The sequence below is a fragment of the Uloborus diversus genome, unplaced genomic scaffold (assembly GCF_026930045.1).
Source record: "Uloborus diversus isolate 005 unplaced genomic scaffold, Udiv.v.3.1 scaffold_14, whole genome shotgun sequence".
Taxonomy (NCBI): domain Eukaryota; kingdom Metazoa; phylum Arthropoda; class Arachnida; order Araneae; family Uloboridae; genus Uloborus; species Uloborus diversus.
In genome coordinates, this window is record NW_026558098.1 from 3,607,293 (window position 1) to 3,634,798 (window position 27,506).

A 27,506-nucleotide genomic window follows, 5' to 3' on the forward strand; every position below is an offset into this window, starting at 1 on the left:
GAAGAACATTCAAGTATGTAAAATAACCATTATACAGGCAGGATTAACAATCGCTAAGAAGAACATTCAAGTATGTAAAATAACCATTATGTAGGCAGGGTTTACGAGCACTAAGAAGAACATTCAAGCTATGCAAAATAACCAACATACAGGCAGGGGTCACGATCTCTAATAGCGAATCCTGCTGGGAATATTGAGGTTCAGTGGGTTGGTGTTGAGAAAAATAAAATGCAAAGATAATCTGCGGCAGCGTATAATCCGCATCTCGATAATTTTGCACTTTCTTGACAGATAATCTGTGGAGTATATACAGGAAAATATGGTAAGTCATTGATGCTCAGGGTTCTTTTACCCCAGATTTCTAGGTTCATATTACATATTGAGATTACTCTCAAGGTCCAGAACGCATATATATATATATATATATATATATATATTTATATATATATATATATATATATATATATATATATATATATATATATATATATATATATATATATATTTGTATATTCTAAAGACGTTTCTTCATTACTTTAATATAAAATTGAGAAGAGATTACCGTATATACTCGCGTATAAGTCGAGAAATTTTGTCTAAAAAATAAGGCTCGACATGGGGGGATCAACTTATGCGCAAGTAGAAATTTCAGAAATTTTTTCCCGATCAAAACACAACTCGAAACGGCGACGTGCGGTTACAGGTATGAGTCGCAAATTTGATCGTGTGACAAATTAAACGGATTTAATAAAAAATAATAATAAAACAAGCCTAAAAAATGCTCACAAAACAAGAAAAATTATTTTATATTCATTAAGAATAAAATCAACAATTAAGGGAAATCGTTGTCAACAGCGACACGGAGTTAGATTCCGACGCTGCCGCGGACGATGTTTATGATGATACGATGCTCACATTCGACGAGCACGACCGGTTAGTTAATCACGTGACAGCTAATGATCACGTGCTTCAATCAACCAATCAACTGCTTAGAATGGTAACCGATGCGGTGACCGGTTGATCATAGAACGCTGCAGTTAGTAAGAGGTTACTTACCGGTCGACCGGTGAGGTTCGTCGAATGCAAGGGATGACGGAGAAGGACTTCCGCGAACTTGACTGCGCATCTGACTCGGAATCTGAGTTTGAAGGCTCTTGATAGATTTTTATATTTTGCTGTTTTTTCTTTTGTAAATAAATGTGTTTTTTATGTCTGAATTTATTTGAAAATATTTTGCAATTTTTTTTCGGAAGTTAAAGGTCGACTTATGCTCGGGTTTCAAATTTTTTTCGATTTTTTTCTCTGAAGGGGGGGGGGGTCGACTTATACGTGAGATCAACTTGTACGTGAGTATATACGGTAGATAATTTGCCAATGGATTTTTAGTTGGGATTTCATCATCAGCTTTGCAGATGATAAAAATCAACCATTAATTGAATTTTAAAATAGAAAATTTGATTTATGCATAATTTCATCACTTTAAAAATATCTAAAAAGAAAAATTCAAATAGCTATTCTGAAGAATGGCATTATAGTTTTATGACTCAAAAACCTTAATCACTCATAGCCATTAAACATGTCCTTTGAGAAGAACAAAATTAATATGTTTCTTAAGTTCCTTCGCCCGTTCACTTCCTTTGCATAGATGGTTGGCAAAGGGTACAATTTATATACAAATACAAATACAAAAGTGACGACCAGCAACAGGCTCTGGGCCCAGCTAGGCTGGTCCTAGTCAATTTGCAATCCCCAGTGAAGATCAATGGCCCTCTTAAAACTGTCTACTCCCTTGCTCATGACCGCCTCTTCCGGTAAGCTGTTCCAAGGTTCCACTACCCTGCTAAAATAATAATTTTTCCTAATATCCATGTTAGCCTGAGATTTAAGTAGCTTGAAACAATGACCCTTCATCCTGTTTTCAGTGCTAAACTTCAGCCCCGTAACATCTTTCGTTTTAATAAATTTAAACAACTGAATCATGTCCCCTCGGTCTCTTCTTTGCCCAAGACTGTACGTTTTTAGCCTTCTGAGCCTGGAATCGTAGTCTAAGTGGGAAAGTCCACTTATTAGCCTTGTAGCCCGCCTTTGAACCCTTTCCAATACATTAATATCTTTCTTAAGATAAGGAGACCAAAACTGAACAGCATACTCCAAATGGGGTCTTACCAAACTTCTATATAAGGGCAGAAGAACTTCTTTAGATTTGTTTGAAATAGATCTATTGATAAACCCAAGCATCTTATTGGCTTTGTTGCTAGCAATGCTGCACTGTTGGCTAAACTTAAAATCCTGACTTATTAAGACCTGACTTATTATATAAAACAAATTTCTAAATACTTGTTTAGCATTATGCTCTGGCACGAGATTGGCAGCTAAAATGTTTAAGTTTAAAAAAAAAGTGATATGACTCTATTTTATCAGGGTTGCCCCACCACAGGGAAACCTGAAAAAACAGGGCATTGAAAAAGCCACAAAAAATACGGAAAGTACGTGGAATTTCATTGTTCTTTTAATTTTCAAAAAATCAATGCTAAAACATATTTCCTACCATAAATTTAAAAAAAAATTAAATTAAAAAAGAAAAGCAAATAGATTTTTTTTTAAATTTTATTTTGCTTCAACTGTTTTTTGTTTTTGTTTAAATAAAAATTAAAATGTCTGTCATAACAGCAAAAATTATTGAATTTTTTTTAGAGACGTACCGAGTACTCGGTAACTACTCGGTACTCGGCCTACTCGGCCAATTTGCCGAGTACTCGGTACTCGGCCAATACCGAGTAGTTGCAAAAAATTGAATATTGTCCAAAGCAGTACTAAAATTTATATATAAAAAAAGAGCAAGCATTATATTTTCTGCAATCATTTACAATTAAAATTTATAAGTCAAATTTAAATTTTGAGAATAATGAAGTTTGTAATGCTTCAATGGAATAAATCTTTATTTTAATGTCCCCAAAGTTAATAAAACTTATTTGTTAAAAATTATGCAAAAAAGGTAAGTATAGAAAATATGGAATTTTTATATTAAAAATGGATTTTTGCTACAAACAAAAATTAGTTATAAAAAATATAAAAATACCTTTGTTGAAAAAATAAAAGAAAATGAAACAACGTTAAAAGCACAGTGCAGGGACACTGCAGACACATGTTTTGGCGTTACAAGGAATTCCTTTTTCAATGCACAAAATGGGAGCTCGTAGATTTAAAGGCATCCGACAAAAGTCGGATTTTTTTGTGGAATGTCTTTACGTTCTTTAGCTCACATGTTATGCTGCACTGAAAAAGATGTTCCTTGTAACGGGGGGGGGGGGGGGGCAGAAACACGTATCTGCCCCTCCTAACGGACACCCCTCTTATGCTAACAATTTTTAATTCCCCAGAACTTGATTAATCATACCTTTTATTTATTTATTTTTAATTTTAAAAATAATTTTTTTATAAAATTTTTGACACTAACAAAATTGTTTATATAATGCGTAATTGAATTTCAGCAGGAATTTAGTTTTAAAAACTATTATATGGACAAGGAGGTCTATACTACTATTCCAATAAGTTCAAAATTCATCACATGTGTGTCGGTGGTTCTTCTTAAAACATAATTGGTACTCGGTAACTCGGCCGAGTAGAGAAAGGCTGAGTACTCGGTACTCGGCCAAAGTGCTACTCGGTACGTCTCTAATTTTTTTGTTTGATATGCATTTTGAATTTCATGCTAATTTAATTTAGAGAGCATGAGATTAGTCATCAGTACTAATTGTTCTGCTTAACACCCCCCCCCCCTATTTTTAGGTCCAAGTAATGAATTGTTGAGCGAATTCCTTTTTTTAACGCCGACACACAAAGGAAGGGGTTTATAAGTTTGACATGTCTGTGTATCTCTGTGTCTGTCTGTGACACTTTAGCACTAAACGGATGAACCGATTTTGGAAAAAAAAAATTTGTTTGAAATCAGAGTTGAGCGAAAGTATTCTTAGCTAGGTTGCATCTTTGGATGACAGTGATTAACGAAGATATTAATTAAAAACCTCTAAAAGGTTTTTTGTGATTTTTTCAGTGAAAACATAGTTTAAAAGTTTTTAAATTTAATACCAAAATAAAGAGATTTTTTTTTCCTTGTCTGATAGCATATGTTTGGAACTTCCTTGTTTCATAGAATTCGAATTATAACATTTTTTTAAAGCAGGTTTTAATAACGGCTAAGCCTTTATTCACGCAATTGATAGCCGAATTGATTGTTGCCATCAATTTTTTTTTCATTTCCTTGTTGCCATCAAGGAAATGAAAAGCAATGATTTAAAATTTTTATCTGTTGCCAGTTTCAATTTAATATCAAATAAAATACTTGACATAATATAAGGCTTTTAAAATTATTTTCAATTTTCTCTCTTGATTCTACAGTTGCGACTCAGTTGGGGGTTTTAAAATTTTTAATTTTGTTGTTGCTTGTATTTATTTTTTTTCCTTCTTCATAACAAGCTATGTTTTTTTTTTTTTTTTTTTGTAGTCACCATGCTGATTTTAAAGTTTTCATGGATGCTTCTTTATTCCCCTTGTTTAATTAATTAATTTTTTTTCCCCGTCATGAAATTATCAGGATATTGGTTTTCTTAAACATATGAGTGTTCGCTTGTTTGTAACACTGCATACTCATACCGGGAACTCAAAAGCACCCCCCCCCCCCCCCCGGGTTGAGTGGCAAGTTTTAAAAATTTGCTGTTTTTTTTTTTTTTTGCATTTACAGTCTCACCTCTATATATCGAAGTAGCAAATTGCCGAAAAAAAATTCAATATATAGAAATTTCGATGTATAGAAACGATTTTATTTTATCATAAAAATCTCCTAAAACATTAAAATTGAAGCTAATTTTTGTGCATGAAACCCAATTTCTAATTTATACGAACATCGGATTAAATGAAAGTTAATAATTAAAACAACACAAATTACATTTTTGCGCCTTCATACATCTTCATTCTTCGGCAACTCAACTTGATCTGCAACATGAGGGGATTTTCGTTTTGACAATGTAATCGAGAGAAAGGTAAAAAAATCAATCTACTTGAATGATTTTTACTGCAGCTAAGAAGACTAGGAATGATAATCAACAGACAAAAGGGATAACTTGAAACTGATTTTACAGTATTACTGGTTACAACTAAGATTTGAAATAAACTTGAGGGAAGTTAAGAACTCCAAAACGGAAAAACGGCCTATCTACACAGCCCTCAACCCCAGATTCCGTATGAGCTTATTAGCAACCTTTAGTGAACATATTTTTCTCCCCTAACCTTCATTTTTCACGAGACAATTAGTCTAAAGTTTAAAAAAAAATGTACGAATGTGTCGAAATTTTTTTCGATATATAGAGATTTTTTCGATATATAGAAACAATTTTGCTGGGATTTCGGTATATAGAAAATTTCGATATGTGGAAGTTCTATATATATGGGGGCTCGACTGTATATGCACATCTGCATTTGCATAGAGTTCAGAGTCTAGTCATGATGCATAGAAAGTTATTTGTTTCAAACTTCCTTCGCAGGTCTCGAACTGGCAGAGAGATACATGGAGTTGAGCTTTGATGTTCCTGTGGCTGTCCTGTGGGCCCATTATTTTGTGAATGAAAATTTTGAGAAAGCAGAAACTATTCTGAAGGTGTGTTTTTTCCTTTTTTAATTTTGCATATTGTTACAAATTCTGTGAATAGTAATTATTTTTGTGATTAATTTGTCGTAATTTAGCTAAAATAGGCGTTTACTAAATTATCTTCCGTCTAAAATTACTGTAGTAACGTAACCTGTAAATAGTTTCCTGTAATGAATAGACAGCCCCTATACATTCGGCTGAAGTATACGTCCCCTCATTTTGGAATAAAATTTATGAATGGAAAAGAAATAAAAGAACGGTCTACGATTTTTCGGGAATCTTGTGGAATATTTGAGAGTTCTCTTTCGGTGTGTATAAAAAGCCGTTACGCATGATAAAAAGGGAGTTTTGATTGAGAATTTGTACTGAGAGTGTATTAGCTCTGTTTATTGCGAGGCATTTCGCGTTGTTGTTTTTCGTATTTCGATGTAAATACGTGTGTAACCGTTGAGTTTACGGTGTTGAGTGATATTTGCTTAATTGCTGATGATTCATTTAGCAGTTGTTGACGATCTCTCCTGTACATAGTGTAAATAAATAATTATGTGTTGCATGCAACAAAGAATTCCTAACGTGCTTAATCGTAAGCATCAATGTAACTTTTTTGACTCCTTGGTGTTGTGCATTTTGAATCTAATTCCAGTTTTTGTTTCTCTTTTTCAGCGTCATGGTGTTTCTTTTGATAAGGTCGATCCCTCCGTCCTCAGGGCAATCAGAAAAACAGAAAATGTAAGACTCTCTTTTCTAACTTCAAATTTGTAGTTTCTTTTGCAGACTTCTCACTAGAAAGCCACATAATTAGTATCAAAATAAAAATTAAATAGGTAGCAATTTGGAACATACAGTAGAGGACCGTTATAATGCCGACCTATATAACGCAATTTCTATAAAACGCACAACTTTTCAGAAGTAAACAATAGGTTTTGAAGTTTAAAAAATCCCTCTGTTTTGCTTTGCAAGCATTAAAATTGTAATGCAAATCAAATTTTGAAATAGTTTCTCATCTTTCCATCTTAATTCAAAGCTTTTAAGGAAAAAATAGTACTTACAGTAAATAGAAAATACCAGATGGCTCTTGAAAATGCAGCTGTTATGCTAGCAGTAGCGCAGGATAATTCACTTTCTTTTGATTGTGAAACACATTTATTTGTGAACAACTAATTGTAATATTGGTGCTTTAATACACATTGCAGATACAACTCATTCTGAAGTGCTAATATATAGATATATTCTGAATATTGGTTTCAAAATTTGTGAAATGATCTGTATAACGGAAAATCCTGTATAACGCAAAAGCTCTGGTCCCAAGGTTAACCAGAACGTGGTAGTGTAGAAGTGTTATAACGGTCTTCTACTGTATTGCGACATTTAAAAACAAAATTCATGAATTGCTTGCCCCCCCCCTCCCATTATCGAGCATAAGTTGAAAAATTGGAGGTACTACTCAATTCCATCATCTGCATGTGGCAATGCATCCATCTACAAAGTGTGTTCAAGATGCCTTCCATTACTGACCAAACCTTTTGATAAATTAAAAAGTTTCAACAGACATTTAAGACCTCATATTTTGGTTGCAGGGACACAAGGGCAAATAATTTATGCTACCATAAACATGTTCCACTTTGCTCTTTTGATTGTTACTAATTGATTTTTTCCCTTCCTTTTACAAAAAAGGAAGTACAGTCGGATCCCGCTACAACGCGATCCGAGTGATGTGCCGGATCGTTAAAAAGGTAGATCCACGGATACGGATACGGATCATTGGTGTCAAGATCCGCGGATACGGATACGGATCTCAAAATGTTTTTGCCCAATTCAACTATCCAAACGTAAAATTTATTACGGAAGGTATTCCCGTCGCTACAATAACACTGTTTCTTCAAAAAATGTCATCTACGGCGAAAATATAATAAAGACTATGATTGCTCTTTAAAGAATCTCCGTTAAAATTGAGGGAGAGTTGGAAGGAATGGGTCAGCGCAGCATTAATGCTTAAATAGAATGTGAAAAATTATTTCTAGATTTCTCGGTGGATGTAGGATACAGGAGCAAGAATGTAAAGCTGCTACTGGATAGGCTAGCAATACTTTTTTGCATTTTATTTCAGCATAAATGCAGCGCTGACCCATTCCACCCAGATTACTCCGACCGTTGGAATAACAGAGCCGGGAACACCTTTACAAACAGTAAGTAGAGGCTTTTGTCTCACTTTTTTTGAAGGATGCCGGGAAAAACCAAAACGAAGAAAAACATAAACCCTATATCAATAAAAAAAACTAATATTAAACTAAAAATTAAAAAAAAAAAAAAAACATGTCTCAGAGGGCCTGAAATGATACCTTATAATTTAAATAGGGAATGAAACCTAATTTAAACGGAATTTAAGAGTCTTTTCTTCAAATATTTAAAAAAATTTAGAATAGAAAAGATCCGTTTAAGATCCGTCGAAAAAGTAACGGATACGGATACAGATCTTTATTTTCCCCCGGATATCTACGGATACGGATATCCGGAACATCCCTAGCTATAACGTGAGTTTTTCATGAGTAATGAATTTTTTTATTGCTGACGCAAATTGCTCACTTGCGGCATGAAATCTTGTGGAAAGGAGTGGCGGAGCATTAGAATGGGGCTTCGTTGACACTAAATATTGGTTTGGTGAATGGACTTTCATTAATTTAGCATCACTGAAAGCAGAAGTTTACACACTGTATTAGCCTAAACACAGTGGCGGATACAAGGGGAGGGTCATGGGGGTCATGACCCCTCCCCCCCCCCCAAACCGTCCACAATAGTACTCGTCCCCATTATGTTCAAACACTTTTTGAACATAATTAAACTATTTGAAACACACACTATTTTATTAACTATTTAGCTATATTATATTAGCTATCACACTATTTTATTATTAGTTACTAGCTGCGTCGCCCGGCTTTGCACGGTCCACCTCGAAAATAAAAGTTATGTCAAGTGACGCGAGTTCAACACTCAGGCTTGAACCAAAAAAAAAAAAAAAGTTAGTGTAGTTTCGCAGCAGATTGCGGAAAACCCCCAAAAAAGTAAACAATTTAAATCCCCTGATTACAGGAAAAGCCTCAAAACAAAAACAAGAATTTTACCTGTTCATATTCGAGAAAAAGAAATGGCAACAGATCTTTCATCTCAATGATTTTCTTCACGCTGTAAATTTTAATAAAAGCGTTCATCCGGAAAGTTGAGTTGAAGCACTGAATAATAATTTGAATGGAGGAAAGCCTTCGAAAAATATGGATTTTATTTTGAAATCTAAGAGTCATAATTAATAATTTTTAATTGATATCTCCGCTAATTATTATCAGAGGATTATGTTAAATAGCCAAACATGAAGATGGGAGGATTACGAATCCATCGATACCTGGTTCGATGGTCAGTTCACTGTCGTTCGGGAGAAGAAGCTTGGACATAGATAGATAGATAGATACTCAGATTTTATATGTATAAGATTATATTAACTATTTAGAACACATTTAAACTATTTCAGTACTCTTTCAATCCATTAATTATTTTTGAAAACAAATATTTGAAATACTGCTTCTTTTCATTGCTTGTGAAATTAATTTGTATCGTTTATAGAGGCTAATAAGAAGCTATTAAAGCAAAAATGTCTTATTATTGGCCGATCTGGTGCTTTTTATAAACATCTAAGCAATTTCAGAAGTTTTCCGTGCTCAAAAGTATAAGTTCGTTCATGGGGGAGGGGGGTATGCATGGGGGGGGGGCTTTTGTCAGGGTGACCCCTCCTAAAATAGTAGTCTGTATCCGCCCCTGCCTAAACAATGCTTTGCTTTTGTTTATACACCGCTTTTTTCTGTGTGTTTTTTTCGTTCTACATATGAATGTTGATAAAACAGAATGGCTCCCAAACGAGAACTTTAATCTTAACAGTGAAGCTCAGATTAATGTCTGAGCAAAATACAAACATCATGAAAATGGAAGCCAGGCCAGAAAGAGGGCTATTCTCACACTGCATAAACCATCATCTTCATCATTTAAAAAATTACAGTAGAAGACAGTTATAACACACACTGTGGGACCAGAGCTTTTGCGTTATACAGGTTTTTGCATTATATTGATCATTTCACAAATTTTGAAACTAATATTCAGAATACATCTATATATTGGCGCTTCAGAATGAGTTTTATCTGCAATGAGTATTAAAACACTAATTATAGAACTAATCATTCACAAATAAATATGCTTTACAATTAAAAGAAAGTGAATTATCCTGCACTTCTGCTAGCTTCACGGTTTGCATAACAGCTGCATTTTCAAGAGTCGTCAGATATTTTCATCTTACTGTGAATAATAATTTTCAATTTAAAAGCTTTGAATTAAGATGGAAAGATGAAAAACTGTTTCAAAATTTAATTTTCCTGACCATTTTTATGTTTGCAAAGCAAAACAGAGGGATTTTTTTAAACTGAAAAACCTATTGTTTACTTCTGAAAAGTTGTGCGGTTTATAGAGAATTGGGTTATATAGTTCGGCGTTATAAAGGTATTCTAAAGTATAATTAAAATAACGATATCTACTATTCAGTGCTATTATAATGCAGTAATGTACTTAATGTAAGTACCCTACTGTTTAGGTACAAGTATTTTATTGATCATAGATTTCGTGCTTTAAAACACTAATCATGTTATAACCCGATCACACGTGGATATATGCCTAGGAACCTACAGACGCCCGAAATATCCATTTTGACCCCCGAGTTAATTACAACGAATTTTCTCGTGACATACCTATGTATGTGCGTAAGTATCTCGCATAACCAGGTTTGGCAAGTTTTTGCCGGTAGCGGAAAAAACTATGGAAAAAACCACGGTCTTTACCGCCCGGCAAAAATAGGTTTTTGCCAGTTTTTGCCAAAGTGGCAAAAATAGATTTTGTGTTAACAACTTACAGACAGTTTTTTTCCATTTTATATATAGGTAAAAGCATGAAAAGATTTTGATAAAATTTTAATTCAATTATTTTTATAGTTTAAAAAAATTAAGGTTTAACTTACTTTTAAAGTTATGGAGCATTTTTACTTTTAAAATTTTTAACATTAACATAAAATTTCAGTTAGTAACACCTAAGACAAATAATTAACTTACAATGAAAATGTAATTAGCTTGTTTATTACAGCATTTTTTACAGAATACTAAATATCTTTATAAAGTATACTTAATCAAGATGCAAATATAAAATAAAAGAAATAAAAGTTGACTCATTCTGAAAAAATTGTTTTAGCAAACATTTAAAATCTTAAGTTTTACAATCCAACATTTGTTTTTAATTTATTTTTCACCTTATAAATTAGAAGTAACATGGAGAGACATAACTAAAATATTAAAGTGCATTATTTATATTATATTGTCACTATTTCTTGATTAACAATATAATGCTACTTTATTTGCAATTAGGTTTTTGCCGTTTTTTCCATTTTTCCCGGTTTTTTCCATTTTTGCCGTGGTTTTTTCCACTGTCCCGGGAAAAAACCCAACCCTGCGCATAACTCAAAAACAGTATGTTCTAGAATGGTGAAATTTGGTACTTAGACTCATAGTGGGGCCTAGTTGTGCGCCTTCCCTTTTGGTTGCATTCGGATGTTTCTAAGGGGGTCTTTTGCCCCTTTTTGGGGGAAAATCAGCGCTAATTTCAATGAAAACTCAAGTGGTGTTATAATTTGTCGCGATATATCGGAAATATTTTGGTTGCCATGTTTTGTCACCAACTTGGCGACAAATTTGGCGATTTTTTTTTTTTTAATTTGGTTTTAATTTGGTTATTGTTGGTGATATTTAGAGAGTAAACAATTGAATCACATTAAAATTGCCAATAATGTTGAAATGATATTAAGTTGGAGTAAAAGGAAGTCATATGATGCACACATATCAGCTCTTTTTTTTTTTTTTTTTTTGAACCAAATAAAAAATGTCTAAAACACAAGCATCCAGAAACTCAGATTGCAAATCAGAGTCTAATGTCCACTTTTAAACTGATTTATTTTTTTAATAAAAATAAATGCAAGAATGAAGGAAAATAAAATTTCAGTTTTTAAACGAAAGGGATTATTTTTTCATTGCGATTTCCTGTCCCTGATGCTGGAAGGAGCTACTTTAACCTTGCTAAAGCAGAAATACATGCCCTGGCTAATGGGCGGTAATTTACTGAATATACCATGCCTTGCCTTCAATCTTCGAGTTGAACCGAACCATTGCTTCGGTCCCTGTCTGGTCTGTGCTAGTTCTATATTAGCTACCAGTTTGTTTGGCTCTCTTGGCTCCCTTAAGAGGTTTTCCACCCTCAGCTCTGTCACTTCCTATGCCGGGCTGATGAGTGCTAATCAGTGTTGCCAGATTGGGGGAAATTTCCCCATTTTGGGGAAATCTGGTGCTCTCTGGGGAAATTTTGGGGAAATGGGTTTAGAGGGGAATTCTTTGGGGAAAATTTTTTTTTCTTGGGAAAAACCTGGGGAAAAAAATCCTCAGGGAAAAAAGATTTTTTTTTTCTTATTTAAATTCGCGTCAAGAGGTAGTGGGAACATTGTATCAAACAGCGTTGGTTTAGCTTTGCTCACCTTGATGGAATTCGCATTATGTAGAATATTTTGCTACGGAATCTATTTATTTTATTTCTCGCTCGCGTTGATCGTCTGCTACGATCAACGCCCGCTGTCGCTAGGATATCCACCAGTCACATGGTTTGGTTTATGAGCAGCAAAAGGGTTGCCATAGCTCGGTCTACTCTTATTATTAGTCTATGGACCAAACTTGTTAAGGCTGTCCTGAATTTCTCTTATGGCCAAAAGGAGAGAGGCTTAATAAAAGAATTGTGGCTAGTGACAAACCAAACATGAGTTTAGACACAATTGTTGCTCTCATAGTGATAAAAAACTTGGTAAAACACTGGAAAAGGTTGATGTAAATTTTAAAATATTACACAGTTGTGCAAAGCAGCACACTTGAAATATAAGGAACAGAAAGAAAAAAAAAACTCTGGAAGAAATAAGAAGGAAAAAAGGGGAATACGAAATTAAACATTAGGACTCAAATGTAAATGCATGATTGACATCGAAGCTGGGCAAGCCGTAATAGACGCTGTTAATAAAAAAAAATTAAAAGCTGCTTTAAAAAAGTCACGCAGTTCTATGTAATTTGTTGCTAAACCATTTTGATTTTTTTTATTGAAATAAATTGTTATTTCCCATAATATTATCATCGTTTTTATTTATTTTTCATGTGTGAGAAATTTAAATTTTCATATTCGGACAGTTAAGAATCAATATGGCAACAATTTTTGTATACATACTTTTTTATCAGTGGCACTAAAAGGTAACTTTTTTATGAAGTGTATGCGAAATTTAATAATTTTTTTGGCGTCCTATAAATCCTATATTTTTTAAGAATATGTCCTATATTTTTTTCAAAAAAAATGTCCTATATTTTGTCAGTTGGTCACTTTGATCCCTGCAAACCCTGCTTTTTTGTACATCCTCTATTTCGTATTTTCAGATCTCCATGGGTAAGAAATACATTGAAATCCTGGAGGACCGGCCATCAGTCAGACAGAGGACAAAAGAGAGAGCCTACGGGACACTTCTGGACATACTGGGTACTTTTTTTCCATCCTTTTTTGCTACCCTTTCGCTAAGGCGCCTCTCTTGGTCATAAGGTCAAAGTCATAAGTCAGGCAGAAAATGTTATGGATCTGGGTATCTTAATAAATCAGGACTTCAAGTTTAGTCAACAGTGCAGCATTGCAAGTAACAGAGCCAATAGAATGCTCAGGTTTATCAATAGATCTATTTCAGACAAAGCTACTGATCTTAGGGTCTTAAAAAGTCAGGATTTAAAGTTTAGCCAACAGTGCAACATTGCTAGCAACAAAGCCAATAAGATGCTTGGGTTTATCAATAGATCTATTTCAAATACATCTAAAGAAGTTCTTCTGCCCTTATATAGAAGTTTGGTAAGACCCCATTTGGAGTATGCTGTTCAGTTTTGGTCTCCTTATCTTAAGAAAGACATTAATGTATTGGAAAGGGTTCAAAGGCGGGATACAAGGCTAATAAATGGACTTTCCCACTTAGGCTACGATTCCAGGCTCAGAAGGCTGAAAATGTACAGTCTTGAGCAAAGAAGAGACCGAGGGGACATGATTCAGTTGTTTAAATTTATTAAAATGAAAGATGTTACGGGGCTGAAGTTTAGCACTGAAAACAGGACAAGGGGTCATTGTTTTAAGCTGTTTAAATCTCAGGCTAACATGGATATTAGGAAAAATTATTATTATAGCAGGGTAGTGGAACCTTGGAACAACTTACCGGAAGGGGTGGTGATGAGCAAGGGGGTGGATAGCTTTAAGAAGGCCATTGATCTTCACTGGGGATTGTAAATTGACTAGGACCAGTCAAATGTGCTGCCCACTACTGGCATCACATTTGCATACAGTAGACCCTCGTTTTACGCGGGGGTTACGTTCCACGGAAATGCCGCGAAAATTGAAACCTAATACCAGTGTTAAAATAGGGGTTTGGTTCGGTAGATAACAAAATATGTCATTCTAGTGATGACTAATTGTATAATAAGTTTAATGTGTTCTTATATCGACTTTTATGCACAACATTGCATAAGGAGAACATAAATTAATTTTGTGTTCTGTTTATAAAGAGGAGCTGGCAATGATAGTCTTTTGGCATTCATTGAAAATTTTTCTCTGTAATTCTTTGCAGAGCATTAACGCGTCCATGATCACTTGCGTCATTTCCATGATATAATCTTCCTTCACTGATGACAAATCGGAAAGATCATTTCTACTGTCTAGGAATGGCTCAAATTTTTCAATGTGAACGTTTTTGAGTGTGTGTCACCGAAGTCGGTATCATCATTGGCTTTGTCCTCCTTTGTCACTTTTAAAAGCTGTTCTTCCAGTGAGTTCTGATCTGTGAGAGTTTAATAACTTTACTTCTGAAAACAAGCTCTGGAACCAATCGCATAATATGTCTCCATATGTCTGTCCAATCGCATAAAGTTTGGTTAGTAGCACGCCAAAATGCAGTTAATTACGTGTAATGTGCAATCTTTTCCATTTTGAAAGAAGAAAAAATTTTATCCGTTTGCTTTGCCGCATCCGCGTAAAACTGAAACTCAGCCCCGTAAAATAAAATAAAAATGTCGAAACTTAAACCGTGTAAAACGAGGGTCTACTGTATTAGGCAATCTAAACTTATATACAGTAGAAGACCGTTATAATGTCAACCTGTATAACGCAATTCTCTATAAACCGCACTACTTTTCAAAAGTAAACAATAGGTTTTGAAGTTTAAAAAATCCCTGTGTTTTGCTTTGCAAAAAAAAAAAAAATTGTTAGGCAAATTAAATTTTGAAAGTTTTTCATCTTTCCATCTTAATTCAAAGCTTTTAAATTGAAAATTAGTACTCATAGAAAACAGAAAATACCAGATGGCTCTTGAAAATGCAGCTGTTATGCAAACCATGAAGCTAGCAGAAGTGCAGGATTTTGATTGTGAAACATATTTATTTGTGAATAACTCATTGTAATATTGGTGCTTAAATACAAGGGTGATTGTGAGTTCATCAAAAAATACCTGAAAGTTTCAAAGCGAGACCGGGGGGGGGGGGTAATCTTTGGCCCCTATTACTTAAATGCACCTTTGCCATAGTATTAAATAGTTCCAAGTCAAAATATTGTGTATACATGTGATTAAATTTTTAATGGGTTACAAAGTTACTTTTGAGCTGGTGTTATACAAATTATCTTGACATTTATTTGTCCATCTTAAGGGATAGGTGTCCTTCTTAAGGCTCTTGCAGGTATATTTGACGAGTGTTATATAATTTTAAAAAATTGCGGAGGTATGGAGATAAAAGCATAGCAAAAGAAAACATAATTCTGGTATTTTCGTACATAAAAATACCGGAAATACGTCCGAAAATACCGGAAATTCGGTAAAATACCGGAACACAATCACCCCTGTTTAATACTCATTCTGAAGTGCTAATATATAGATACTAGTGATACCCGCACGGCTTTGCCCGTAATAGAAAAATCAAAAGGTCTTTTGGTTCGCCTGTATATTTACAAATAATGTATGGTGAATTTTCTCGCCAATTGGCTCCTGCCCATGTTACGGTTGAACGTTATGATAATTTCGTAATTTACTCGTCCATCTTATGATATTTTTTTTCTTAAAATTGGAATAGAAAAAGAACCACATCGAATTTTCGAAACATCGCTTCGAGATGCACACCCCCATGCTACATACTAACTTTGTGCCAAATTTCATGAAAATTGGCCGAACGGTTTAGGTGCTATGCGCGTCACAGACATCCTACAGACATCCAGACATCCTCCGGACAGAGAGACTTTCAGCTTTATTATTAGTAAAGATATTCTGAATATTAGTTTCAAAATTTGAAATGATCTGTATAATGCAAAAACCTGTATAACCCGAAAGCTCTGGTCCCAAGGTGTGCGTTATAACGGTCTTCTACTGTATATTAGGCCATCTAAATTTAAATGTTTAGATGATACTTGATTGCAAAAGCTTTAATTTCTCGGAGACAAAGTCATATTTTCTTTTCTTTCTCATCGTTTTCACTCATTTTCTAAATACTTCTCCCCCTTTTCAGTGCTGAAGGAACAGTATGACGAAGCAGCATCCTTGGCTTCACGAGGAGAGAGGCTGGGCCTTCCCTTGCACAAGTACTACTTCTCGACCCTGATGACCTTGAAGAATGCCCTGGAGAGGGAGGGTAAACCCGTGCCCTTCACTGTCTCATCTGAGGTGGGTTCACTAAAAAGAAAAAGATATTTTAAACTAGACGACCATCCCAATGTCTGAATTATTGCAAAAGCAAATCAAAGAGCGAAAATTGAAAGTTATTTTAAAAGCCTTTCTTGAATTAATTACAAACATTTTGTTTGTTAACAAACATAAGATGGCAACAGTTAAAATTTTTAAATCATTGAGATAATATTTCCGATCATTTCCATGCAATTAAAATCACGAGAAATACGCAGACGACAATCTATTATGATTTATCTTTCTTATTGTTGCATTAATAAAACTATTTTTATTCGCAAAAAAATAATGATAATAAAAATAAATCAGCACCTCTTGGCGCGATTGGCGCCAAAGTTGAACCAAAGCCTGTTTACAAATGGATTCACATATATTCCAAATTTCAACCAGAACGTAGCATTACTTCTTGAGATAGGGCACTCACAATGGAAAAAAAGAACGGGCGATTGCGCTACCCCCTTTTTAGCTGTTGACACCAAAATAAAATCAGCTCTTATACCCACTAAGGGCTACTTGCCGATAAATTTTTCTTTCATTCCGTTCATTATTTCTTGAGATACAGCAGTCACAATTGACGACAAAAAACGTTCTATAGCTCAACCCCCGTTTGAGTTATTGACACCAAAATTGAATCAGCACCTGTTCCTGTTGATGGCAACATATGGATCAATTTTTGTTTGATTCCGGCAGTTACTTCCTGAGGAATAGCAAGCACGCGTAACTCTAAAAACGTCCCATTGCTCCACCCCCCTTGGAGGAATTCGCGCCAAAAACTAATGGGCACAAGTTCACATAGGGGCACATATGTGTACTAAATTTCATTCGATTTCATGCGGTAGTTTTTGCTGTAGAGCGGCCACAAAAAACTGGTCACACACATACGTGACACACACACACAGATATTTTCCAAAAATGGTCGAATTGGACTCAGCACACCTCAAAACGTTCGAATCCGTCAAAATTCGAAATTCGAAAATTTGCACGAATCCAATACTTTCTTCTATATATTAGATATAGAAGAAAGTAAAAATCGCTGACCACCGCAGCATAGGAAATAAGCAGTATTGCATCTGAGTTTGCTATTCAAAACATATGAAGCACAATACAATGTCATAAACTGCATCAAAAATTTTGCGATGCAAAAAAGTAACTGTATTTTTTAATGGTTTTAGATTACTAATGTTACAAATTCTGTAAATAGTAATTATTTTTGCGATTAATTTGTCGTAATCTAGCTAAATTTGGCGTTTATTCCATTATCTTTCATCTAAAACTATTGTAGCAACGTGACCTGTAAATAGTTTCTTGTAATGAATATACAGCCCCGGTAAATTCGGCTGAAGTATACCGGCCCCTCATTTCTGAATGATAAAGTTTGTGAATGGAAAGAAATAAGATTGAGGTGGAACCGTGTACGAATTTCTGGAATATTTGAGAGCTCTTTTCTATGTCTATAAATAGCCGTCCCGCACGATAAAAAGTCAGTCTCGATTGAGAATTTGTACTGAGAGTGTATTAGCTCTGTTCATTGCGAGGCATTTCGCTGTGTTGGTTTGCGTATTTGGATGAAAATACGTGTGTAACCGTTGAGTTTACGTTGTTGATTGATATTTGCTTAATTGCTATGGTGAATTTAGCAGTTGTTAACGATCTTCCCTGTACATAGTGTAAATGAATCTCCTGTGTTTTCTCAAGAACTGTGTCGTCATTTCAAGAAAGTTGGAAGTCGCACGGATCCGTAACACTATTTTTATTAATAAACAGGGTACAAATGAAAATAATCTATATATATAAAAATGAATGTTTGTCTGTATGTCATCCATGAACTCAAAAACTACCCAGCAGATTGGGCTGAAACTTTCACCGTCTATTATTTCTGGTACTGGGAATGTTTATAGACCAGTTTGAAAAAAATCCGATCGATCGTTCCTTTTTTATTCTAATTTAAGTCATAATCCATTGGATAAATACGAATAAAATGCAGAAATTAATTCGCGTGAAAGATCTCATTGATAAGAAGTTAGTTGTTGCCATTTTTCTTGAGTCTGAACAAATAAATTCTTTCTTTATTGTTTTATGGCTTTTCATGCAACGGGGGGATTTAAAACTTTCTCTATTTGATATTTTTAGCGATGGATTGATCTTGCAAACTGCGTGAGTACAAAATTTGAGTAGAGTCACGGCTTCACTGGATACCTGGACCGATCATTATGAAAATTGCTATATATATAAGTATTTTTCCACGGAGAAGGTGCATAATATGCTCAGTGAAGCCACTCGCCACCAGGTGGCACTGCAGAGTAGCAACTTCTGCCCCGTTCAACCGATTGTCATTAAAATCAGTATAATGATGTATTTTTTTGTTGGCGTAGCAACGCGTGTCGGGTACAGCTAGTCAGTTATATAAATAACATTTTGAAGCAACAAAAAAATGCAAAATACTGCAGACACGTGTTACGGTGTTACAAGGAACACCTTTTTCAATGCAAAGAAGTGTGAGCTTACCGAAACACGTGTCTGCAGTATTTTGCATTTTTTTGTGCTTCAAAACATTGGATAACTGATTGTTTTAATTTTCAGCATAAAGGTATTGATTCGTTATTATAGGGTACAAATTGTTTCAATTTTTTTAATGGTACAAATTTGATTGTTTGAAATTTTCATTTCCTAATTATTAACATATTGAATACATACATTTACGTTACAGTAGAAGACCGTTATAACGCACACCTTGGGACCAGAGTTTTTGCATTATACAGGTTTTTGCGTTATATAGATCATTTCACAAATTTTGAAACTAATATTCAGAATATATCTATATATTAGCCCTTCAGAATGAGTTTTATCTGCAATGAGTATTAAAGCACTAATTATACAATGAGTCATTCACAAATAAATATTTTCTTTATTACAAGAAAGTGAAATATCCTGCACTTCTGCTACCTTCATGGTTTGCATAACAGCTGCATTTTCAAGAACCATCTGGTATTTTCATTTTACGGTGAATGCTTAATTTTCTTTTAAAAGCTTTGAATTAAGATGAAAAGATGAAAAACTGATTCAAAATTTAATTTGCCTAACCATTTTTATGTTTGCAAGACAAAACAGAGGGATTTTTTGAACTTCAAAACCTATTGTTTACTTCTGAAAAGTTGTGCAGTCTATAGATAAATTGCGTTATACAGGTCGGCGTTATAAAGGTATTCTACTGTACTAAAAACTTGTTGGTTTTCTTGTTGAAAATATAATTTAACAAATGTCTCAAAACTGCTTTTCAATTTTACAGAACTGCTCCACAATATAGAAATTTGAGGAGCAGTACTGCTACTCAAGATAAATACTTATTTCCCACGCTATACCACCAGGGTCCGAGTAACAAATGTCGGTTTCCCAAGGCTGGTTAAATTTTGTTACCCCCATGTTTTTACTCACCAACACAGAAGTATTTCCATCCCTTAAATAATGTTTTTGTGAGGGCAAAAATACTGTTAAGAGTCCGGCCACTTCAAGAAATTCTTTAATGACGACACAGTTCTTGAGAAAAACACAGGAGATTTATTTACAGCTATGTACAAGAAATGTAGTTAACAACTGCGAAATTAAATACAGTAGAAGACCGTTATAATGTCGACCTGTATAACGCAATTCTCTATAAACCGCACAACTTTTCAGAAGTAAACAATAGGTTTTGAAGTTTAAAAAATCCCTCTGTTTTGCTTTGCAAACATAAAAATGGTTAGAAAAATTAAATTTTGAATCAGTTTTTCCTCTTTTCATCTTAATTCAAAGCTTTTAAATTGAAAATTAGTACTCATAGCAAACAGAAAATACCAGATGGGCTCTTGCAAATGCAGCTGTTATGCAAACCGTGAAGCCAGCAGAAGTGCAGGATTTTGATCGTGAAACACATTTATTTGTGAATAACTAATTGTAATATGGGGTGCTTTAATACTCATTGCAAGATAAAACTCATTCTGAAGTGCTAATATATAGATATATTCTGAATATTAGTTTCAAAATGTGTGAAATGATCTATATAATAGCAAAAACCTGTATAACGCAAAAGCTCTGGTCCCAAGGTGTGCGTTATAACGGTCTTCTACTGTATAGCAATTAAGCAAATATCTATTCACACCATAAACTAAACGGTAACACACATATTTACATCAAAATATGCAAAAACACAGCGCAAAGGCTTCACAATAACAGAGCTAATACACGCTCTCTAGCACAACGGAACAAGAGGGTTTCATTAAAAAGCAGAAAACATCTCTCCCCCATTCAAATGCCACACAGCTATTTATAACTACAAAAAAAATCTGTGATTCCTGAAGTTTCATTTCATTTTATTCATTCACAAATCTTATCCTTCAGAAATAGAGGGACCATATACTTCATTCGAATGTAAAGGGGTTGTATATTCATTAGAAGGCACTCTTTTCAGGTTAAGGTACTACAATGATTTTGGATGAAAATTAATGGAACATAGTCATTGCATTTGCATACATTCATAACATTTGCATAAGAACTGTACGGTCTTGAGCAAAGAAGAGACCGGGGAGACATGATTCAGTTGTTTAAATTTATTAAAACGAAAGATGTTACGGGGCTGAAGTTTAGCACTGAAAACAGGACAAGGGGTCATTGTTTTAAGCTATTTAAATCTCAGGCTAACATGGATGTTAGGAAAAATTATTATCTTAGCAGGGTGGTGGAACCTTGGAACAGCTTACCGGAAGAGGTGGTCATGAGCAAGGGAGTAGATAGTTTTAAGAGGGCCATTGATCTTCACTGGGGATTGTAAATGGACTAGGACCAGTCTAGCTGGGCCCAGAGCCTGTTGCTGGTCGTCACTTTTGTATTTGTATTTGTTAGAAGAGATCATTCTTTTCCATAAGCAACAACTTCATGAGTCAACATTGAAGGATTGTATTAATGTACCGTAACTACATTAAAAAAAGTTGTTGTTATTTATTAATATGTAAGTGAGAGAAAATGAAACAAAGTAACTATCATTAGTATTTTTCCCCCTTTTTAATATTTCCACTAATTTATAGACATTGATTACGTAAGCTATTGTTTTTCTCACAGAATTCTACTGCGATTCATGAATATTTGTAAGGCTTTTTTTATTCTTCTTTAATTTCCCACTCCACATAAGTATTCACTCTGCATAAGTGGTCAAAAATTTTTGGTCCCTTGAGTGACGACTTAACTAAGTTTTACTGTATATTCATTAGAAGGAACTTTTTACAGGTTAAGTTACTACAATGATTTTGGATGAAAATTAATGGAACATAAGCCAAATTTAGCCAGATTACAACAAATTAATCACAAAAATAATTACTATTCACAGAATTTGTAACATACTTTGCAGCATTTACTCCATTAGCGTCCCACTGTTTTTCAGTCTTGAAATTTTATTTAGCAAGGGGAGTAAAGTAATCCAGTTGCAAAGTAGCTTGTTGTTCAATTTTAGCAGCATTGCCAGAAAAATGATTCTATTTTTCTATTCATGCTTTTTGAGCTAGTTGTCATTTTTAGTGACTTTTTTCTATAGGTGGTTTTCACTTTTACAAAACTGATATTCACTTTTTTTGAAAACTATTTTGAATGCTCTGAACTGTATCTGGCTTTGTAAAGCGTTTGTTTCTGTGTTTGCGACTTTTTACCACTGATTATGGTATTTTCTTCTCATATTTATTGGCTGTTTACGTGTGTGTTGTATTTATAACTTCACCATTTGATTCAAATTTCAAAACTAATATTCAGAATATATCTATATATTAACTCTTCAGAATGAGTTTATCTGCAATAAGTATTAAAGTACTGATATTACACTGAGTCATTCACAAATAAATATGTTTCACAATCAAAAGAAAGTGAAATATCCTGCACTTTATGCTAGCTTTATGGTTTGCATAACAGCTGTATCTTCTTCAAAAGCCTTCTGGTATTCTGCTTACTATGAATGCTAATTTTCATTTAAAGGCTTTGAATTAAGATGGAAAGATGAAAAACTGTCTCAAAATTTAATTAGCCTAACAATTTTTCTGTTTGCAAAGCAAAACAGAGGGATTTTTTAAACTTCAAAACCTGTTTACTTCTGAAAAAGTTGTGTGCTTTATAGAGCATTGCGTTATATAGGTCAGCATTGTAAAGGTATTCTACTGTAGTTGTTTCTGAAAAGTGTATGAATTTCATATTTTTATGTTTACATTCTGTTATAACTCGGTAGGCCATTCTAATAATAATTATCCATTTATATAAAATCAATTTGAATAAAACAAAGATGATAATAGATAAGCAAAGAGCTTACCTTCATTTGTTCATCTGTAGTTCACGTTGGGCCTTCTCTCTATAATCATTTTATATTTCCTTTTAATTGTGTAGTGTTGTCATTGTTACATGCTTTAAGTAGTCAGTGCTCAATAATTTAACTAATAAAGAAATTAAATACATTTATTAGCTAATGTTACATCACATATCTACATACTACGGTGGTTCGAGAGAGACGGACTGTTTTACAATATGGACGGGAACGTGGAACAAAAATGAAAAAGTTGTGGTTTGGATTTGAAAGTTCGCGTTTCAGTTTACAGTTTTGGTTTGCGTTTAGCAAGGTTCCTCTTCAGTTCACTTCATAGATCACTATTGGAACGTCATTTCTAATACATTCAATATTAAAAACTTCTTTTTTTTTGCATTTGTAGGGGAGTGACACCATAAAATATCACCCCCTGGCTCACCAGTACCCCAATGATTATGGTATTTTATTCTCGTATTTATTGGCTGTTTACGTGTGTGTTGTATTTTAACTTCACCATTTGTTTCCATTGCAGGATTCGGGTTCTGTCTCACCGCAAGCCATCTGAAGAGTTTCAAATGAACATTATGTAATTTGACGGAAGCGTTCTCCCATTTCTGGGAGAAAAGTGCCCTGAAAAAGCCCGGGTGCTTCTAAAAAAACAGTAGATACTTTCCAAAGCTATGTATAGAACTTTCTTCAAGTGTAAAATAAAATGTTTTCCATTCTGTTGTTCTCGTGGTGTATGAGGTATGTTTGTCCAAGTGAACTACTTTTAAATTTTGGGAAGTTTTCAGTTATAGCAGGGGTAGAAGTAGTCCTATATATCCTATATTTCCCGGGATGATTGTGTTTTGGTACTTTACCGAATTTCCGTTATTTTCGGACGAATTTCCGGTATTTTTATGTCCGAAAATACCAGAATTATGTTTGTTTTTTTTGGTTATGCTATTATCTTACTATGTCTTTTTTTTTTTGAATTATATAATACTCATCAAATATGCCTGCAAGAGTTTTAAGATGGACACCTATCCCTTAAGATGGACAAATGTCAAGATAATTTGCATAACACCAGCTCAAAAGTAACTTTGTAATCCATTAAAAATTTAATTCAGTGTACACACAATATTTTGACTCGGAACTATTTAATACTGTGGCAAAGGTGCACTTAAGTAATAGGGACCAAAGATTACCCCCCCCCCTTCTCGCTTTGAAACTTTCAGGTATTTTTTGATGAACTCACAATCACCCCTGTATTTCCTATATTTTCAAATAAAGAATCAAAAGTGTCCTGTATTTCCTATATTTTTGCCAATTGTCCTATATTTCCTATGTATCCATAGTTTGTTATGAAGATTTATGGAAAATGACTATTGAAAAGCCTTTAGTTTACTTGATTTATACTTTATCTCACAAGTTGAGAAAAGATAATTCAAGACTGCTTAAAAACGAGATATATAAGTATTTAAAAAAATAAAAATGTTAATTGTCTGCCGACACCCTTTCTGTTTAAATTTGGTTTGTAGAGTATTTTTGACAAAATTTAAAAATTGTTTTAAGAGAAAGCTTCAGTTATCCATATTTCATGACAAGCTCTCCAAACTTTTACAAATACAAATACAAAAGTGACGACCAGCAACAGGCTCTGGGCCCAGCTAGGACTGGTCCTAGTCCATTTACAATCCCCAGTGAAGATCAATGGCCCTCTTAAAGCTATCCACCCCCTTGCTCATGACCACCTCTTCCGGTAAGCTGTTCCGAGGTTCCACTACCCTGCTAAGATAATAATTTTTCCTTACATCCATGTTAGCCTGAGATTTAAATAGCTTGAAACAATGACTCCTCGTCCTGTTTTCAGTGCTAAACTTCAGCCCCGTAACATCTTTCATTTTAATAAATTTAAACAGCTGAATCATGTCCCCTCGGTCTCTTCTTTGCTCCAGACTGTACATTTTTAGCCTTCTAAGCCTGGAATCATAGCCTAAGTGGGAAAGTCCACTCATTAGCCTTGTAGGCCGCCTTTGAACCCTTTCCAATACATTAATGTCTTTCTTAAGACAAGGAGACCAAAACTGAACAGCATACTCCAAATGGGGTCTTGATAAAGCTTTGTTAATGAATCTTCACTAACAACAAAATGTGGTGAAAATTCAGCCATTATTAATACAAAAAAAAGAGATCTATTTAAAATGCAAAAAAGAAAAGAGATTAATATAAGAATTTTTGAGGAATGGGGATTTGATGTACTTGGCAAAAGATGAAATGCAGAAAAATGTCAGGCAAAAGCTTTTCCAAAATATAAATAACCAATGATTGTAAATAGTTGTATTAAATGTAAACAGATATCAGATTGTTTGAATTTGTTTTAAAATATTTTTTATCTAAGTAAACTTATTTTCTCATTACATTATTCTTTCAGGAACAGGAAACTCATTCTAAGTTTCATTTTTATTTGGGTTTTTAAACTGTATGCAATATGATTCATTGAAATGATTGATAATAATAGGTACAAAAATAATTAGAAAAAATAAACTATGTATTGTTTATTTTTTCACATCAAAATCATTCATAAAACATGTCCTATATTTGTCCTATATTTTTCGTGAAAAAAGTACTATATATTACAAGTCGACCACTTCTACCCCTGTTATAGGCACATCTTGGCGCATTTTTAATCTTGGCAAGAAATTTTCATCTTTTTTCTTTCTTTGGCCACGGTCGGTCAAAGTTAATATAGAAACTATATATTTGGCAATACTATGCATGATTTTGTTTCTTTACTGAACTTAGAGAAAAAAAAAAGCCTTGAAACGAGACAAACTCCATTGAAATGAAAAATTATCCACCAAATAAATATATTGTTCCTTTAAAAGTAAAAAATAATTCACCCAATCTTTACTAATAATAAAACTGAAGGTCTCTCTGTCTGGATGTCTGGATTTCTGTGACGTGCATAGCGCCTAGACCGTTCGGCCGATTTTCATGAAATTTGGCACAAAGTTAGTTTGTAGCATGGGGATGTGCACCTCGAAGCGATGTTTCGAAAATTCGACGTGGTTCTTTTTCTATTCCAATTTTAAGAACAAAAGTATCCTAAGATGGACGAGTAAAGTACAAAATTATCATAACATGAAACCGTAACATGGGTACGAGCCAATTCGTGAGAAAATTCAACATACATTATTTGTAAATATACAGGCGAACCAAAAGACCTTTTGATTTTTTTTATTACAAGCAAAGCCGTGCGGGTACCACTAGTAAAGAATAAAAAAGCTCTTTAATGACATGATTAATCCTATGAAACTAATTTGCCAAGTCAACTGTAAATGTTCCATTAGTGTGTAAATTAATGGGCCAAATAAATATATCGTAATCGTGTCACATATGATCGTTAAATTTAAAATTTGAATCGAAAGGAGCAAATATAGTGTAACCGATCCGGTGCGACTTCCATCTTTCTTGAAAGGACGACACAGTTCTTGATTAAAATACACAGGAAATTTATTTACACTATGTACAGGAAAGATCGTCAACAACTGCTAAATGAATCATCAGCAATTAAGCAAATATCACTCAACAACGTAAACTCAACGCACGTATTTACTTCCAAATACGAAAAACAACACGGCGAAATGCCTCGCAATAAACAGAGTTAATACACTCTCAGTACAAATTCTCAATCGAAACTCAACTCTTTATCATGCATAACGGCTTTTTATACACACTGAAAGAGATCTCTCAACTATTCCAGAAAATGCTACACCGTTCTACACTTTCTTATTTCTTTTCATTCACAAATTTTATCAATGAAAAATAGGGGACCGTATACTTCAGCCGAATGTATAAAGGCTGTATATTCATTACGGGAAACTATTTACAAGTTACGTTACTACAATAATTACTATTTACAGAATTTAACAATAGCAATGATTTGAACTTAAGTTTTTAATTTTTGCCAAGGTAAAAACTGAACAAGTTACTGCTCCTGTGCCAGAAAAGTACCACATCTTAAGTGTTGGATGTAGAAAGCAGTATGTAAGTTGGATGTCATAAATTATAGCCTCTATCACATATTTTCGTTATTCAAAATGCTTGTGATACTGAGGTTCATCTGACGAATTATGTGGGAAATGCAATGGTGTTTTAAAAAAGTTGTATGTATGAACAGATTACAAACCAATTTTTGAAAAAAGTCGAGTAAACCTCTATTTTGGTGAAAGGCAAGGAATATTATTCTTTCCCAAATTATACTAAAAAATTGCGTAACTACGAGTATGTATGAACAGATTACAAACAAATTTTTGCAAAAAGTCGAGTAGACCTCAATTTCGGTGAAAGGCAAGGAATATTATTCTTTCCCAAATTGTACTAAAAAATTGCGTAACTATATTACTGAATTGCACTGCAGCGAAGATATCGGCAGAAATGAAAATGCTATGAAATCCCAATACAGCTAGCGTCGCAGGATTGCAAAGTTTTTTGTTATGGAGTTCAAGCAGTGTAATGGCAATTAGAAGAGGACTGAATATTTTTTTTAATTGAAAGGGATATTTAGCTGTATGGGATTTCACTATGTCTCTAATAATTCAAATTGTGTTGACCCCTTAACAACCGGAAAATTTTCAAGAAAACGTTCATAAAAGTGTCTATTTTTTAATTTAAGAAACTGATAAAAAAAATAATTGTATGAACAACGTGTGGAT

General features: G+C 33.9%; 1 protein-coding gene across 1 annotated transcript in view; it reads left to right on the forward strand.

Annotated features, from left to right (window-relative positions):
* Positions 1 to 23,434, forward strand: part of LOC129232939 (leucine-rich PPR motif-containing protein, mitochondrial-like) — a 61,092-nt gene extending 37,658 nt beyond the window's left edge. The window contains exons 9-13 of the mRNA XM_054867040.1: positions 5,541 to 5,653; positions 6,308 to 6,373; positions 13,183 to 13,282; positions 16,324 to 16,478; positions 23,339 to 23,434. Coding sequence (XP_054723015.1) covers positions 5,541 to 5,653; positions 6,308 to 6,373; positions 13,183 to 13,282; positions 16,324 to 16,478; positions 23,339 to 23,371 — 467 coding nt within the window. The 3' untranslated portion in view covers positions 23,372 to 23,434. The remainder of the gene's footprint in view (positions 1 to 5,540; positions 5,654 to 6,307; positions 6,374 to 13,182; positions 13,283 to 16,323; positions 16,479 to 23,338) is intronic.
* The last annotated feature ends 4,072 nt before the right edge of the window (positions 23,435 to 27,506 follow it).